At 33.3% G+C, this 18,685-nt stretch overlaps 1 protein-coding gene across 1 annotated transcript; it reads right to left on the bottom strand.

Moving 5' to 3' along the window:
• Positions 1 to 5,929: 5,929 nt before the first annotated feature.
• On the bottom strand, positions 5,930 to 6,547 carry LOC107797582 (uncharacterized). The gene is made up of 2 exons (XM_016620479.1): positions 6,466 to 6,547; positions 5,930 to 6,393 (listed from the first exon to the last, which is right to left on the bottom strand). The coding sequence occupies exons 1-2, from the start codon at positions 6,545 to 6,547 to the stop codon at positions 5,930 to 5,932; spliced, it is 546 nt and encodes a 181-aa protein (XP_016475965.1).
• Between the last annotated feature and the right edge of the window lie 12,138 nt (positions 6,548 to 18,685).

The following is an 18,685-nucleotide window of genomic DNA, read 5'->3' as shown; positions in this document are numbered from 1 at the left end:
AATACTATATAAAACATTGAACAACAATTATCACGCGATTAACATTTAATTATACTAAACACTTAATGACAAAATACAATGAAAGATGCACACTTTTTATTTTTATTTTTAAATAAACGGATTACAGTTCACTCGACATATATATTTTTTTTTTGTTTGAATAAGATAGCCACGGGCAAGATCACAAATAACTAGCAAAAAATGCCACGTAAAAATCCAGAAAATGTACAGCAAGACCAATTGCTATTATTTTGTTTCTTTCGGAGTGATTGTCGCGTAAAAACAAAAATCACGTGCTCACAGTTGCTCTAGAGGGCCAAGGGCATATGAGAACATTTTTACCGGAAAGAAGGTTTGAATGGCTTGCCTATTGTCTTGTCATTCTGGAATTCATCAATCAGGTAACCTCACGCATGCCCATCTCATTGGCTTTAGGAAGGAAACGGGTTCATCTACCTTAGTAGCCATACTTTCTTCCCACGCTAAGGATTTATTGCCATTTATTGTTATCAAGACGTGGGAAAAGGCAGCTTTCTCGCTAGTCATTCCTCCTAGGGTAGCCCGGTGCACTAAGCTCCCGCTATGCGCGGGGTCCGGGGAAGGGCCGGACAACAAGGGTTTATCGTACGCAGCCTTACCCTGCATTTCACTTTGAAATTTTGCTCGACATTTATCGCCATTCTTTCGTGTTGCTGGGAGGATGAGGTTGGATAGTCTACGATTCTCAGTATAGGAGGATCTTGTATCAAGCTTTAGGCTCATATTTGATTCAAGAGAAACTGGGAATCTTGAGAACATATAGTAGCTTAAAGCTGCCTATCTTTGTCTTTTCATTAGTTTTATGCTTTGTAACGTCGTTTTACCGTATAAAGTATTCTTGTTGTATACATGTTGAGGCTAAATGGAGTGTATAGTTGATCTGTTATCCGTGAGTCTTAGACTTTACTCTTGATGGCAATGGCAGGGAGATGAACCAGAGAACTTAATAAAATTGTAAATTTTACTCATCCTTGATAGTTACCTTTGCTTTGAGGAGGAGATGAACTAAACTGGATATTAGATGAGACGACATTAATCTGCATCTCAAATCGAACACTGCCTCCTTAGTATCATAGATTTGAGAAAGTACATTATCTACTTATTTATTCATTTTTATTATCGACTCCTTGGTTTGGGTATACCTCCTTAATTTTGTGGATGTTGGGACAGTAGATAATGTACTTATCTGATGTGTTTCTGATATCATGTTAGGGGCTTGTGTTTTTTGTATTAAGGAAATTACTCCAATGATTAAATTGGAATTTTAATGATTAGCTGTTCAAGGCTGTTTCATTTTCGGGGCATGAGATTTGATGAATGGCAAGAAAGAAAGACCAGATTGTATACAAATAGGCTTTCTGATGCTTGAAATATAAAGCAGAAAATGTTCATGTGGTAAAGCCACACGAGAAAGGAACTGGGAGATAAAAGCTACATCAAGCCATTGTATTTAGTTGTGTAAACTGTAATGGGGTATTGCCCTCATAATTTTTGTTACTGTCAAGTTTGTCACTGAGAACAGGTGAGAACGAGCTCAACCATATCTGCCAATGCCATGGTGAAGAATGAAGCTTCTAGAGAGAATGAGAGAAAGAAAGAGAATAAAACTGATGAAATGAAGCCCAAACCTTTATTGAGACAATACGCAGTATATATATATATATATACATTTGTACAACTGGCATTGTTAACCAATACTAACCGACCTAACTAACACTAACATTACTTAATTGCTTAAACTAAATATCTGATTATGAAAAGCATTAAATAAGATATCTCAATACCCCCCTCAAGTTGGAAGTGGTGAAAACACTACCAACTTGTCTAGAACACTAGAATGTTTGATGCATGTTAGAGCGTTGGCAAGTATATCTGTAGGTTAATGGTCAGTTGTATTGTGATGCAATGAAATAAGACCTTCTTGCAGTTGTTTCCTCACAAAGTGGCAATCAACTTCGATGTATTTGTACGCTCATGAAATACGGGATTCTTAGCTATATGTAAGGCTGACAAATTATTACAAAATACTGAAATGGGATGAATAGAAGGAACTCTTAGCTCAGTCAGTAGCCTGCTCAACCAGACCAGTTCACCAACCACTTTTCTAAGGGACTTGTACTCTGCCTCTGCTGAAGATAGAGAAACAGTCTCCTGCTTTTTAGATTTCCAGCTGAGTGGGCTATTTCCCAACAGAACAATGTACCCACTCACAGACCTTCTTGTGTCTGGACAGGAAACCCAATCAGAATCACAAAAGGCTCTAACAAATCAGCCTCCGGTGTTGGACATGAAAACTCCCAAAGTAGGATCACCCTTGAGATATCTCACAAGTGATAGGCTGCCTTCAAGTGAGGTTCCCTAGGATTTTGCATGAATTGGCTTAAGTGTTATACTCCAAAGGCTATATCCAGTCTTGTGTTAGTAAGAAAGTTTAACTTGCCTATTAGCTTTCTGTAAAAGGTTAGATCATCTAATTGTTTGCCCTCCTTGAACTTTATCTTTTCATTAGGGTCGAGTGGTGAACTCAAAGCAATGTACTTCAAGCAATTGTACTCTCTCAGTAAATCTAGAACAAACTTTCTTTGAGAAATAATCACACCATCAGGCTTGTATAGAACATCCAGACCTAAGAGGTAGTGCAAGTTGCCCAAATCCTTTATCTTAAACTTATCATGAAGGAAAGCTTTCGGCTGGTGTATTTCCTCCTGATCTGTGCTTGTGACTAAGACATCATCTACATATACTGTCACATAAATCACTAAATCTCCATGTTGCTTGTAAAACAATGAATAGTCATTCAATAAGTGATTGAAACCTTTGGAACACAGGACCTCAGTTAACTTCGCATACCACTGTCTACTAGCCTGTTTAAGATCATATGGGGATTTATTCAATTTGCAAACTAGGGATTGATCTTTCACCATGAGGTCTGGTGGAACTTGCATATACACTTCTTCATGTAAATCCCCATGAAGGAAAGCATTATTTACATCATTGGAACATTGACCAATTATTATTTACTGCAACTGAAATAAGTGTTCCCACTGTAGTCATCTTCACTACTGGAGAAAAAGTCTCTGTGAAGCTACACCCTCCTGCTGAGTATAACCTTTTACAACTAGTCTGGCTTTGAATCTTTCTATTATGCCATCGGATCTGTGCTTCACTTTGTAAACCCATCTACAACTTATTGCCTTCTTGTTGGGAGGAAGAGGCACTAGGCTCCAGGTGTTGTTAGCAAAGAGTGACTCAAACTCTTGGACTATGGCTGCCTGCCAAGCAGGACTGACAGCAGCATCTTCAAAAGAAGATGGTTCACTATCATTGCAATGCTGCTTACCAAAGCCTGACTGTTAGGATTTATTGATTCAAGGGCTATGTGGTGACAACTAGAAACAGGGTGTTGAGAGAAAAATAATGTTTATCAGCATTACTAACATTGTGTACATAGTCTTTCAGATATCTAGGATTTTGTGTTCCCTCTGTGACCTTCTTAAAGGTTCATAGGAATGATGCACTGGTGGACAACTAAGAGAAGGAGGTGAGTATGAAGGAGAAGGTGCAGAAGTGTCAAGAAGAGAAATTGAAAAGGGAGAAACATAAGGTGAACAAAGTGAAGGAGGAGAAGTGGGTATAGAGTCAACTGGACAAGGTGAAGTTATATAGGAAGAATTAGGTGGTGAATCATTAGTGGGCATTCTGGTGGCATCGTCATGGCTAGTAGTCACAAGTTCATCAGAAGAGACAGCATCAAAGAATGTAGGAAAGGGCACAGACTTAGCCTTAGAACAGATCTCAAAAGTAAAGATAAACTCATGGATGATAATGTCTTTGGTAATGTGTATTTTCTTTGTTGACAAATCCAAAACTTTATAACCTTTGACACCAAAGGGTAACCCAAAAAGACATGTGGAACTGATCTTGGCTCAAATTTGTTGATGTGAATCTTAGGTGTTGTAGGAAAGCACAAGCAACCAAAGCTTCTTAGTTGTGCATAGTCTGGTTTCTTGCCATATAGGACTTCAAAGGAGACCTATTTTGGAGATATGTAGTAAGTAACATGTTTATAATGTGAGTGACTATTACAACACACTTCCCCCCATACTTCAAAGGCAGTTTAGATTGGAAAGTACAGCTCTAGCTATTTTAAGCAAATATCTGTGTTTTCTTTCCAGCACTCCATTTTGTTGTGGTGTATAAGGACAAGTTCTTTGGTGGACAATCCCTTTTGACTGAAAAAAACATTGGGTTCTAGATTGTTAAACTCCAATCCATTGTCAGATCTAATGGACTTGACATTGGTTTTGAACTGATTTTCAACTAAGGAGATAAAGGCCTTGATTGTTTGTAAGGCATTGCTTTTGCATGCCAACAATTGAGTCCAAATAGTTCTATTATAGTCATCTACCTTAGTGATGAAGTATCTATATTTGTCATGAGTGTGTTTATGATAAGGTCCCCATAAGTCTACATGGAGTAATTCAAAAACTTTGGAAGAAATACTGGCTTTTTGGGGAAATGGTAGTCTAGTTTGTCTAGCCATGGGGCAGATTGTGCATATGAATGGTTGCTTGGGGGAAAATTCAACAGGTATAGTGGAGATACCTTTTATTTTTGCAAATGACACATGCCCAAGACTACTATGCCATAAGATGTTCACATTATTGGACAAACAAGAATTAGATCCAGGTGCATCAACATTCAAAGTAAAGATATTAACAGTTGAAAGGTAAAGGTTCTGCATTTGATTCAGAGGTGACTTATTTACAAATGAAGGTGAATGATGTTGCAGATTATTCAAAAAAGGACTATTTACATCACAAGAATGATCAGAAGCTTTGGTGGAAGAGTTGTTGTATCTCAAACACTTGGAGCAAAGCAGGTACAAGCCATCTCTTACTTTACCAATCTTCAGATGCCTCTTCACTGAAGGGGCCTGCAGAAGACAAGTATTATCAGTAAATGATGACATGCCTTTAAGATGTTTGGTTAACCAATAGACAGACACAAGGTTGAACTTGAAAGAGAGAACTAAAAGGACTTTGTACAGTACTATTTTTTATGTGAGAACAACATCACCAATCTCCGATACTTTGACTTTGTATCCATTATGTAGGACTACTAGGAGAGGATAAGGTAAGAATTTAATATTAGACAGTAAGGATTTATTAAAGGTCATGTGATTGGAAGCCCCTGAGTCTAGTATCCATGTATCAGTTTTGGATTCAAAGCATTTACATGAAAGTTTTCCAAAATCAATGGAAGAAGTGCATACTATCATACCTGCAAAATTGATAGCATTGGCGCTAGATGAACGTGAATTCCCTGAGGATTTCCCAGCATCTTCATTCCCCACATGAAATTGTTGAAGTAAGCTCACAAGTTGTCAATACTGTTCTTCAGTTAGGTTCACATTCTTTCCATCATTTGGTGTTCTGCTTTCATTTTCCTTAGTGATAACAGTTTCATTGGGAGTTCCTTGTACATTTGCAATTACTCATTTGCCTTTATTGTATCTAGAATTTTGGCCATAGTTCTGACCATTTGGGAAGTGCCTTGGAGTGAAGTTCTGAATAGAATTCTGACTGTTCTGTGGGTAACCATGAAACTTGTAACATCTCTCCTTATTATGTCTTGGCTTTTTGCAGTATTCACATATGAGTCGAGCTCTAGGAATTTCACTATAATTGTTATTTGTTGGAAAATTTGTCTTAAATGAACCTCGTCCTGACGCATTCACGTTTAGTGAGGTTGACTCAACAGACAAATGGCTAATTGGCTTAATCTCTCTTTGTTTCTCATCCTGAACTAGGAGTAAAAATGCTGGTGCTAGGCTTGGTAATGGATTCATTATAAGTATGATGCCTCGAACTACTATGTACACCTCATTCTATCCCATAAGGAACTGTATCAGTCTCCTATCTTGCTCAGCTTTGTACATACTCTCTTTTACACCATAATTACAGGTACAACTGCATTGAGCCCTTTTGTTCAACGTAGTGAGTTCTTCCCAAAGTTTCTTCAATTTAGTATAGTAAGTAGTAATATCAAGAGTACCTTGAGAAAGGTCGTTGATTATATTCTGAATTTGATACAGCCTAGATCCATTAGTTTGTTTATAGCGATCCTCCAGTTCCTTCCAAAGTTCAACAACATCATTTGCATATTCTACACTGTCTGCGATTTCCTTATAAAGTAAATTTAGGATCCAAGACGTCACCATATTATCACATTGCTCCCATTGGCAAAATTGTGGTGACGAAGGATCTGGTTTTTTGCACTCACCGCTTATGAAACCTAGTTTGTTCTTCACAGACAATCCCCTCAATACACTTCTCCTCCAAGACTTGTACCCTACTCTGTCAAAAGCAGCTTAAACGAGCATAGCTCCTGGATTATCAAATGGGTGGAGGTATAGAGGATTACTTGGATCAATTCCTGTGCTTGTAGCAGTAACAGTGGTGGTAGTTTCCACTCCAGTCAAATCGTCTTGGTCAAGTACGACCATGATTGAATGAAATTGGTGAAGAAAATAAAGGAATTTTCAATTATCACAAATTTTGACAACAATTCGCTAACAAATAAACGAAATCCCTAAAATTAGGGCAAAGTTTGAAATCTAATAAAATCGAACAAGGAGACAGATCAAAAAAGCAAAATGCAGGGGAAGATGATGTGCGGGATTAACCTCGCTCTGATACCATGTCAAGTTTGTCACTGAGAACCAGTGAGAACGAGCTCAACCATATCTTCCATGGTGAAGAATAAAGCTTCTATAACTCAGTGTGAGAGAATGAGAGAAAAAAAGAGAATAAAATTGATGAAATGAAGCTCAAACCTTTATTGAGACAATACACAATATATATATATATATATATTTGTACAGCTTGCACTGCTAACCAATACTAACCTACCTAACTAATACTAACAGTACTTAACTACATAACTGCTTAAACTAATTATCTGATTATGAAGACTAAGCATTAAATAAGATATCTCAATTGTTACAACAATTTTCGGATTTAACGAATGTTTCTAGATATTCACTATGATTTTACTGGTAATTTCAGTGCATTTCTTTCAAAAACGGTTCAACAGGAGGTTTGCCTAGTTCGAGAGAATGGAGGATTTTCATCAACTCATAGTTTCACAAATTATGCGAGGTGATTTTTTCCTTTAACAAACTCCATAAGTTGAAGCATGGTCAAGTCATTTGCAAGTAAACAAGCAAGTAGACATTTATGTTATCGGTATTCTATATCAATCCAAAGAATATATGATATATGTCTCTTTGTTTATACTTTAGTATAGTGTGTTATTCTTCTTTTCTGTACTTTCTGTTCCGCATGAATTGTGAAACTAAAGATGATGGTATGGTTTTAAAAAATTTCAGTTCAGTATTATCGACATTTGATTTCTTAAAATATCAAATACTATGTCAAAACCAAACATGATTAAATTCGATAAGCGTTGATTTTTCTCTTTTTAATTTTCATGTTATTCAGTACAATTTGTTCGGGTCAAGTCTGATTATCCAGTTTTTACTGAACTATGAGAACTCTTAAACTAGGTATCGTAACACAAACAACCAAAGATGTATTAATTGGGAAATGATCCTTATCCCTCGAGGTAAAGCTCGGAATTCAACCAAGTGGATCATTCAACCATTTGAAGCATGAGACCAGCAAATAATATTTTAATTCTAGAAAATATATACATAAAATACCTAGTTTAGCGAAAAATCTTCACTTGCCCCATATATTAGACAATAAATCAATCCCTATTTGTCAACATTTTTAGTTTAAATGGTGCCTTGTATGTTAGATGATAAATCAAATCCTATCTATCAACATTTTTAGTTTAAGCGGTTGGATGATCGATTAATTAAGTTAATTCCTTCCTTCACCTTGGAAATCATGGGGGAAGTGAGCCTGAATATTTTATTACCAAGACTAAAGTACACATCGCATGGGCCATGAACAACAGGTCTCGAAAACATCAACCATAATGCACATGCTTTTATTCTAGATAAGGAAAAATATTATATAGATGTATGGAAATATTATATAGCAACTATCAAAATAATAGTCGATATGGATGGATAGATAGATAGATAGATAGATAGATAGATAGATAGATAGATAGATAGATAGATAGATAGATAGATAGATATTTATGTATGTTATATATAAAAACTATGCAACAATTTTATATGATTTTGCGGCTACTGAATATAATAGATAGATAGATAGATAGATAGAATATTTATGTATATTATATATAAAAACTATGCAACAATTTTATATGATTTTGCGGCTACTGAATATAAATAATAGGGATTTTTACCTATCTATACTACATATGAAACTTATTTACCTTCCCTAATCAAGTTTTAACTTAATTACATGGGCATATATAATTTACCAGTTATATAAAATTTAGTATTAATGAGTATCCTTTTATATTAAGAATTTAATAGGAATCAACTATTTCCCCATCCCTGCTCTCTCTCTCTCTCTCTCACTACAAGAAACTGGACTTATTATGGCGACATATTGTGGCGACCCATTGCGTTGCAGCAAAAGTTATAGTTTTAGCGGCGACTTTAAAATGTCGCTACAAAATGACAATATTTAGTTGCAACTTTATTAGGTCGCCTCTGATATATGCAACTAAAGGCTGAAATATTTCATTCCCGCGAAAGTAAAATTTTGGCTCCACGGATTTTGTGGCGATTTTAATAGAGTCACCGCTAAATAGTTTTTGGAGCGACTGGGTCGACTCTATTACTTAGTTATTTTAATTTAAAAAAAAGAGGCACATAACAATTAAAACAACAGAAGACCTTAAAAAAATAAAATTCTTGCTTTCCTCTCCATTTCTCAATTTTATTGTTCCCTCACTAGAAACCCTCTTTCTTCTAAAACTCACTGCTCTCCCCTACTCTGCTCAAAATCCCTAAAATCATAAAATGTGAATCTCATATAGATGCTCCATTTCTCAACTACAAAGGAAGAACTATGTTGGCTGCTCCGTTTCTCTGCTTCCAGTTACTGACCCAAAAACTCAAATCATGTATGTGTTAAAATCTCTAAATACTTTCATTTTTCTTTTGGGTTATACGAAAGCATGTTGGGTTTTCTTAGGATTTCCAAATACAACAAGTATTAAGGGAACATTTTATATTTTGGGTTCTTTATAATGATTCTAGAAGGCAAAATTTTTAGCATGCAGCTAGCAATAATTATTATTTTAATGTTTTTACATTTGTATTCTCATATTTCATCTCAAATTTCTTTGACCCATTTGAATATTTACAGGAATTCATACAGTTTGTGTCATCTAAGTTTTGACTGAACTCTCAACTATATATTTTTCTGGGTAAGTGAAAGTTTCTTCTTGAAAGACCCTTTGGTGTTGTTATTGTGATTGCATTTTTGGTATTTCATTCTTTTTATGTTTTTATATGGTTATGTGCATTTTCAATTTTTTTGACAATATTTATCTGGGTTTTGTTCGAACCTTCAATCTGAGGTCAGTTTTATTTTTCTATGTTTCTCTTTATTTTTGTTCGAACCTCAATCTGACACTATTTCATTATTTTTATGTTCTTATATACTTTCTTAAAATTAGTGAATGAGTCTTTTTGCCGTATGATTTGATATTTAAACAGAAGGTAGAGTTAAAACATTGGAAGAAGATTTGTGGCAGTATATGCTCTTGAGGAAAAAGCCTAATTTGAGTGAAACTGAAGCAATCAATTTAGGGGACCAGGATGATGTTAAGGAAACCAAGATAAGTGTGCATTTAGAATCGCAAGTTAAGGATGAAATAATCAAAACAATAAAATACTTTGCTGAATAAGGGAACATGGTAAGAAATGAGTTGTTGTAATGTGTATCCTAAGCGTAATAGCTACTGTTATTCAAGCTTTTATCATAAGCGATCATTCTTATTTAAAGAAGTTCTTCCCGAGGGGTCATTGAATAAGTTTAATATTGTTTGAAAATTGATATGAATATCCCTATATTAAATTTTAGAGTAACATGTTTGCTATTGAAAATATATATAATTATGGTCAATATATAGTTGTTGAGAAAATAGGTATTAGTGGCGACATAATTTGTTCACACTGTTGGTTTCTTTGTTTTGTAGCGACCGAGGTCGCAACAAAAAGACAATCATCTTTTCGTGGATTTACCACTTTTTGTGGCGATAAAAAGTTGCCAGTAAACTTATATTATTTGTAGCGTTGATAGTTGCAGCTAAAGCTCACATACAGTGGCGACCCAATTAAAATTTATTCTAGTGAAATTATTTTTTGTAGCGTATTTGTATACTTTTTGTGGCGACCAGATCGCCACAAATGGGGATAGTTTTTGTGGCGACGCGTAAATATCGCCGCAAATAACATTTAGTTACGGTTGTACTTGCAGCAATACGAAAGTCGCCACTAATACGTTTTAGCAGCGACTTTCATAGACTTTGCAGTGACTTTGGTCGCCACAAGAAGGCTGAATTCTTGTAGTGTCTCTCTCTCTCTCTCGTCTCGCCTTCTCTATTCTTTCCCCAACTTTTATTCCTTCATACTCTGCTTTTTATCCTCTCTTTCATCAATGAATTTCAATTGTTTTAATATAGAGTTTTAACTTAGCAATTTTTCATGTTGCACAATTGGTGTTCGAATTAAAATTATCAATCAATAAATTCTGCAGGTGTTTGACTCTCCACCATTGACAACCATTAAAAAGTTTCGAAGCTTTTGAATTCGAATTTGAGTTTTTCAAAAATATTATTTATTTGGATTAATGTTGTTGCAAACAATTGAGAATATTCTTTGGAGTTTATATCTCAATTTTGAGGGTATTTGGTAAAGATTAGACTTGATTTTTGCTTAATTTCATATTGAAAGAAGAAGAAGAAGAAGAAGAAGAAGAAGAAGAAGATATGATGCACAATTACTTACAAAATTGTATTAAAGTTGTATGTAATTATTTAAGTTGTATTTTATTATAATTATATACTCCATCCGTTTCAATTTATGTGAACTCATTTGACTGGGCACGGAGTTTAAGGAAAAAGAGAAGACTTTTGAATTTGTGGTGTAAAATGAAGCACATATATTTTGTGTGGCTATAAATCATTGCATAAAGGTAAATTGTTTCCAAATAGGGAAAGAGGTCATTCTTTTTGGCACAGACTAAAAAGGAAATATGTTCACATAAATTGAAACGGAGGGAATATTTTTTATTTGAATATTGTATGAAAGTCGAAAAATAGTTGTATAATGTATGAATCGTTTTATGAAATTTGTATTTAAGTTATAAATATTATCTTTTTACATAAAGTTATTGATATGTATCAAAATTGTATTAAGAGATGCTTTCATTGGAATTTCAAAGAGAAACAAGAACACACCACATACAAAATACATAAAAAAGACATATTGTATAAAATTTATACGAAAATTATATTTAAGTTGTATGATGTTGTAGTTGTATTTAACTGGATAAAAATAATGTATGAAAGTTGTGTATGAATTATAAATAAGTTGTATATTATATAATTAGTTGTATAAAATTTATTTTTAGTTTATATTATATTGTTGTAGATATATCAAATTTCTAACGTTTGCAAATTGGCTTGACACGAAAGCTGGTTCTAATTTATATCCATATTTTTGCATATGAAATTATGAATCCGTAATTTAAGCGTAATAATATCCAATAATTACACAACAACTCATTAACTTAATAATTAGTCAATTTTTAGGGAGCAAGCACTAACCAATAAAGAGTATAAGTAGAATTGCGTCGACTCACAAAGATCCACAAAACTAGAACAGTAACCATCTTTTCAATGGTGACGTCCTGTAATGTGAACTAATAGCTTGGCCAAGTTTCTAAAGACAAAAAAATATTTTTTTTCTCAAAAGCACTTTTTTTTTTTAATTTGAGGTGTTTGGCCAAGCTTATTTGGAAAAAAAGTGCTTTTGGGAAGAAGCAGAAACAGAAAAAAGTAGATTCTTTCCAAAAGTAGAAGCAGTTTTGACTTTTCTTCTTACCTAAAATACCCTTAACAAAATATAGTGTATACCAAAATAACCCTTAAACCTAATACTTAGGATATTAATTTATAAATATTTCTTCTTATTTTTAGGAAACTTTCTAATATATAGTGTCTCTAGGGGTGAATGCTTTTATATTTGTTGAAGGAATTTTAATATATTTAACTTATATTAAAAGAATTAAGTACTTTTTAATTTTATTTTCATATTTTACTTAAATAAAATGATTTTTTAATTATTGCATGTAATAACAAAAATTTGATATTATTTATTTACTTATAATATTAATTATTAAGTAAATCTATTCATGTCCTTATTCGTAATTTGACACTTAAAAGCACTTTCTAAAAAGCTTGGCCAAACACAAATTATTTCTCAAAAGTGATTTTCAGACTGATTAGCCAAACACAAACTGATTCTCTCCAAAAGTACTTTTTTCAAAAGCACTTCTCAAAATAAGTTGATTTCTCGAGCTTGGCCAAACAGGCTATAAGACTAGCAGAGTGATCGATATTATTAGTTGTTCGAGCATTGAGGATGGACAGTTAAGGCACTGTTGAAAAGAGGAGAGGAGAGAAAAAAAGGAAAAGAGTGTAACTAAATTTCTTAGGGGTCGTTTGGTATGAAGTATAAGAAGGTTAAGGATGATATAAAAATTTAATACCACCTCAATACTCTATTTGGTTTCCAGGTAAGTTATTCCGATATTAATTTTAACACCAGGATAACTTATACCTTATAGAAGGTGAGGTAATTAGCACCAATATAACTTATACCTTCTTCTTAGAAATTATGCAATTGTCATTCTTAATACAACATACCAAACAATGAATAAACAACAATCCTAGCATAACTAATCCCAACATAACTTATCCTAATATAACTTATACCGGCATAACTTATACCGGTATAAATCGTATTCCAACCAAACGACCCCTTAATTTAAGCCATTAATAATGGATTGTACATGAGAGAAGCGACAGAGAATAGGGAAAGAAGAGAGGAGAGAAAAAAGAAAAATGCGTAAGTGAATCCCCTAATTTAAGACACCAATAATGGATTGTATATAAATTATAGTCAATCCTTGTTTTGGGTGGATAATATTCAAAAGAGAAATTTTCATAAAGCACTATCTTTTGGTAGTAATTAGCCATCTATAGATACCATTTGCTATATTACGGATTATAGATACATTTTGTGTGGTTATAAGATGTATTTGATGTATTTAAGCTATTGTATTCATGAATACAGTAGCAAAAATAGGCGCGAATCAGGGAAGTCCAGCTAATCAATTGTTGTATTCGAGTGTATTCGACTGTATTCATGGAGTGAAACAGGGGATTACAGTTGGACAGATTATTGTATTAAACTGTATTCGACTGTATTCACAACGTGAAATAGGGGATTACACTATTTTTAAAACGGAAAGTGAATCAATTAACATAATAGACTCCTAATATAACTCAACAAACTCAATTATAACACACAAATTTTGTATTTTCAGTAATAAAAAAGATTATCAACAGAAAAATACCCCAAAAACATAGCAATCTTCAGAAAAATTATATAATACATCTGAATACATAAATTATATTAATTAAAAAAAATATATGAATACATTCATGGCATATAGTGAGACAATGAATTAATGAAATACATATAATACAGCGGGATACATTGAAATACAATGAAAAAAGGCAGTGAATACAATGAAATACATGGAATACAACGAGATACATTGAATTACAATGAAAAACCCTAAAACACTAATGGATCTATTCAAGCAACCTACAACAAAGCGGCTAAAACGGGTCTCCTCGCCATTTCCAGAGTTCGATCTATCACCGCTTCTGAAAAACTCGGCCGAGAAGGTGAAAATCCGAAATGCGAAGGGGAAGAAAATTGAGAAGTAGACGGAGAAGTACTATAAGTTGTTGAATGTTCGGGAGAAAACCAATTAAGAGTTCTCATTCCTTTTCTCGGCATCGTCTTCAGTTTAGATAAATTATTCAAAAATTTCAGTGTTTTGATATGGTTTTTGGATGAAGAAGGAAGAGTACAGTGTCTATGATTGAAGTTTTGATATGGATTTCCATGGCGGTTGAGGGAGAAATACTGGCGTTGACGGAGAAAGGGTGGAGAAAAATCTGAAAGAATGAGAGAGAAAAATAAGACAAAGAGTATTTTATGGCTTAAGAGTAGGAGGTAACCATAAATAGATATTTGGCTATAAAAATCAAAAGGTATCTATAGAATATAATTTTTTAAAAGGGTATTTATTTAAAATAAATAAGGTATCAACCTTTGCTATATGAGGTAAAAATTCCTATTCAAAATTAGGATAAATTTGATACAAAAGTTTCAAATATTGTATAAGAACAAAAAAATCACAATAATTTTGATCGCGGGCTAAAAGTAATCTTTGCCAAAGATTTAAGGAATCTTACAGAAATGTCCCAAAAAGGTCTTAACTTACCAACATCTAGCCATTAATCATAAACTTACCAAAACTAGTCAAATACATAGAAAAATTGAAAATCCAAAGAAATAAGGTTCTTTCTCTCCAAGAATCACACACAAAGATCTTCTTTCATATTTTAAGCGTGATTAGCAACATTAGATGCAAGACGGAAAGAAAATTTCATGGATGAAGTAACAAATAAGATGACAAAATACAAAAAATATATATATATATATATACAAGATTCCAAAAATTTAAGCAAAAAAGATATTTTTTCAATGGGTATGGTTGAGATTCATTGAAAACATATAGATGAGTCAATATACAAATTTTAGAGAAGATTGGAGGTAATTTGGACTGATTTGATATCAAAATTCGTAGTAAAAATCGGGTTTAAAATTTTGTTTCTGCAACACATGTATCACGCATGTATCTCACACGCAGGTATACATGGATATACATACATATTTGATTCAAATATGATACATATGTGATACACCTATTATTTTTTCATGTTCATCATTTACTTTGAATTTTCAATTCAAACCATCTCAAAACTCCACCAAATTATCCCAAAATTGAGATTCAAGCTTCTTAAGATGTACCAAATCTATTTTAATAACACCCACACAAAAGAAAGTAAAAATTTAACCTTTTTTGACTACAAATAACTATTTGACTAATATTAATAATATTTTATAATAAATTACTTATAAGTTATAAATAGACATAACTGATATTTTCCAAAGATTTATCTCTTCTGTTCCTTGTTATTATCAAGTGGACCCTCACTCCTCCACATTTACAAAAGCCCAACGTGACAATTGTTGAGCTTTTGCAAAAGCCCACCTACTTTCCCCAAACTTTCGGCACGGTTGCCGCGGAACACTTTATTTATTGATTTAATCTTCTTTTTGGAAAATGCAAATTTTAATTGGCATAATACATAGTTTACCCCTGATCTTGAGGTCAAATCCCTATGACACACTCCTTTAATACAAGTATTTTTTTGCATCCATAACCTTTTAAAAGTGTGTCAAAAACATACAATATTTGCTCACCTGGCATTACGTGATTTACACCCAATAAAAGCGAGTGAGTATTAACTTTTTTGTGTATGGAGCTATAAATTGACGCCACGTGTTCAATTCTTTTCATTTTTTTATTTTTTTTATCTATCTTCTTTTTTCATCAATTTTTTAATCAATCTTAAATTTATTTTTTAAAAAAGTTTTTGGGCCTCCATCTTCACCATTCCTTCATCGCTGCTCCGCCGCCATCCTCCATTGTCGTCGTCCAATATCACCTACCTCAATCTGTGCTACACCATAAATCTTTTTCATTTCCGCCGATTCAAAATTAAAACCCATAAACCACAAAGGAAAAAAAAGCTACTATTTTGCCACTAATTCAATAAAACCCATTTCAAATTCTTCATCACAATTCCCATTGTTCTAATTTTCAAGCACTATCAATGTAGCAAATTAAAGTTCAAAATCACAACTTTGAATGTTAAGGTATTAAGGAGTTAAATGAAAAAACTTCAAATGATGAGCAGGTGATTGAAATTGGAATTTTCCAACTCCAAATTAAATTAGTTTTTTTTCTAGAAAACTGATTCGGAAAGTTTAGAGAAAGAAAGTTCCTACAAATAAATTGCTCAATGTTGGTTAATCAGTTCCACAAAATCTAGTTTTTAATTCGTAAAGCTGATAACCATTTTGAGAGATGGATTTTGGCTAAAATGGTGCCTTGGGTAGATTAAGAAGGATGAAGTTTTTCTATTTTATTTAAGAAGATGGATATTTTTAAATGTAATTTTTTTAAAGTTTATGACATGTGCCATGATATTAATGGTGTGTGGCATACACTTGCTGGGAACAAAGTGGTCAAGCGCCGAATAGGTGTGTCTTAGAGACACTTTGAAAATGTTAAGTGTGTAAAAGGTTGCCCGTATTGAAAACGTGTGTAAGAGGGATTTGGCCTCAAGGTCAAGGGGTAAATGATGTATTTTGCCAATTTTAATTATATAGTATACCTTTTTGACATCTTTTTTAGTAAATCATCAATCTTTTTATTTACAGAATTAAAAAAAAAAACATAAAATTTACGGAAAATGGCTAGATGTGTCCCTCTACTACCATAAATTAGTTATAAGTAGCCTCCATTATACTATTCGAAGGTTTTTGTCCATATGGTTACCCATTTTGATAGACATGTGGCTACATTTTAAACACCTAAATTATGTTTCCTCTTAGATCCAAATCCACTCGGTCCAGCCCCGAACCTGAACAACACCTCAGAAACCCCTCTCCTCTCCTTACCCTCCTCCTTTCTCGCCTAGTATTCTTCGTCCCCCTATTCCCCTCCTCTCTCTTCCCTTTTTACTTTTCTTTCTTCCTTTCTTCTTACCTTCTCACCTTATTTTAATTTTTGTCAACTCTTAAAGCACCAATGAACCTAATAGCTGGAAAACCCACTCAATCATACAGAAAAATTATTCCAAAATTTTATATAGATCAGTGGAAATGGGTCTTGGAGTTTAAAATTCCAATGGCTTAGACCAATTTGATTTGATATATCTAAAAATTTGCCCAGAAGTTCATTGAAAGTTAAAGTCGAGCAAATAGAGGAGCCTTTGTCTTGCATGTTTACTGGAGTAGTAATTTTGATCGGGGTTTGTTGAGTTTTTTTAATGGATTTTTGTTGGGATTGTGAGTTGATTGCCGCCTCTATTTTTGTCCGGTGGCTCTTTGTTAGCGGTGATGATGGAGCTCAGTTGGTTCTGGAGTCTTCAAAAGCATCTCATTATGACTCCGATAAATAGATGGCGTCCAAGTTGACCGTTAGATGGAGGGGTACATATTTTTAAACAGGTAACGGTAGGGACAAAAACCTTCGAATAGTATACTTATAACTAATTTATCATAGTAAAGGGACACATTTAGTCCTTTTCCGTAAAATTTAAGAGACCAAGGGATTGAAGGGTATCTCCCCATGTGAGCCCTTCATTACTCATCTCCCACAATTTCAATTTGTATTCCTTAGAGGTACAATAGTGGAATAAAATAAGGATATCCCATAGAATTAATTATTTTATATTTTATATGGGCGCTATTTTAGTGCAAAATTTATCCCTAAATTAACTAATACCTATAACAAAACATGAGATAAATAAAATTTAATTCTATTTTGAGATTATTATCCTTATCCCTTGTATCAAATGACCCCTTAATATATACTTCTTTTGTCCCAATTTTATATAACATTTTCTTCTCGAGAATCAAACTATGCGAACTTTGACCAACAATTTAAAATATATATTTTTCGTAACTTATAATATTTTTCATATAATTTTTGAATATCTAAATTTTAATTTTAAAATAATGAGTTGATCTAATCCAATTTAGCGTTAAAGATTATTCAAATTAAGTTTTGATAAGCGAAAAATGTCAACATAAATCGGACAGAAGGAATAGCAAATATCAAAATTAAACTTATTGCAAACAATCAAGTGAGAGATGATAAGAGCTTGATGAATTCATTTTATGTTTATCTCTGCTAATAAAAATCAGCGATTATATCAAGTGGAGTGCTAATAAATAACAAGTCAATTAATAAGAAAAAATAAATGGAAAAGGGCCAAATATGCTCGTGTACTATCAGAAAAGGTTTAAATGTACTCCTCGTTATATTCTGAGTCCAAATATATCCTTGTCGTTATACTATTGGCTCAAATATACCCCTTCTCTATTAAGTTTGTCTAAATTGGACATCCAATCTTACATGCACAAACATTTGATGAGGTGGATGCCACATAGCTTGCCAACTCAGTGCCCCTAACCTATTTTACCCTCCCTTTTACTTTTTTCCACCACTAAATTTTTTTCCCTCCACAACTATTGCCACCATTACTGCTATTATGAAAAATATTGTATTTCAAATTTAATTCTTTTATATATGGATTAGAGGCGCTGAGGTGGCATGCCATGTGGCATCCACCTCATCAAATATTAGTTCCACGTATGGTTAGATGTTCATGTTGGACAAATTTAACAGAAGAGGGGTATATTTGAATCAATATTATTACATAGGGAGTATATTTGGACCCAAACTAT

This window comes from Nicotiana tabacum, chromosome 11 (assembly GCF_000715075.1).
Source record: "Nicotiana tabacum cultivar K326 chromosome 11, ASM71507v2, whole genome shotgun sequence".
Classification (NCBI taxonomy): Eukaryota; Viridiplantae; Streptophyta; class Magnoliopsida; order Solanales; family Solanaceae; genus Nicotiana; species Nicotiana tabacum.
This window is presented reverse-complemented; position numbering and strand designations above follow the sequence as displayed.

What these genes read in the sequence shown, in the direction of transcription:
- LOC107797582 (XM_016620479.1), bottom strand. Translation starts at nt 6,547, where the DNA reads ATGGTCGTACTTGACCAAGACGATTTGACTGGAGTGGAAACTACCACC. An exon ending in AAGCACAGGAATTGATCCAA is followed by an intron (nt 6,394 to 6,465) that starts GTAATCCTCTAT and finishes TTGACAGAGTAG; the next exon opens with GGTACAAGTCTTGGAGGAGA.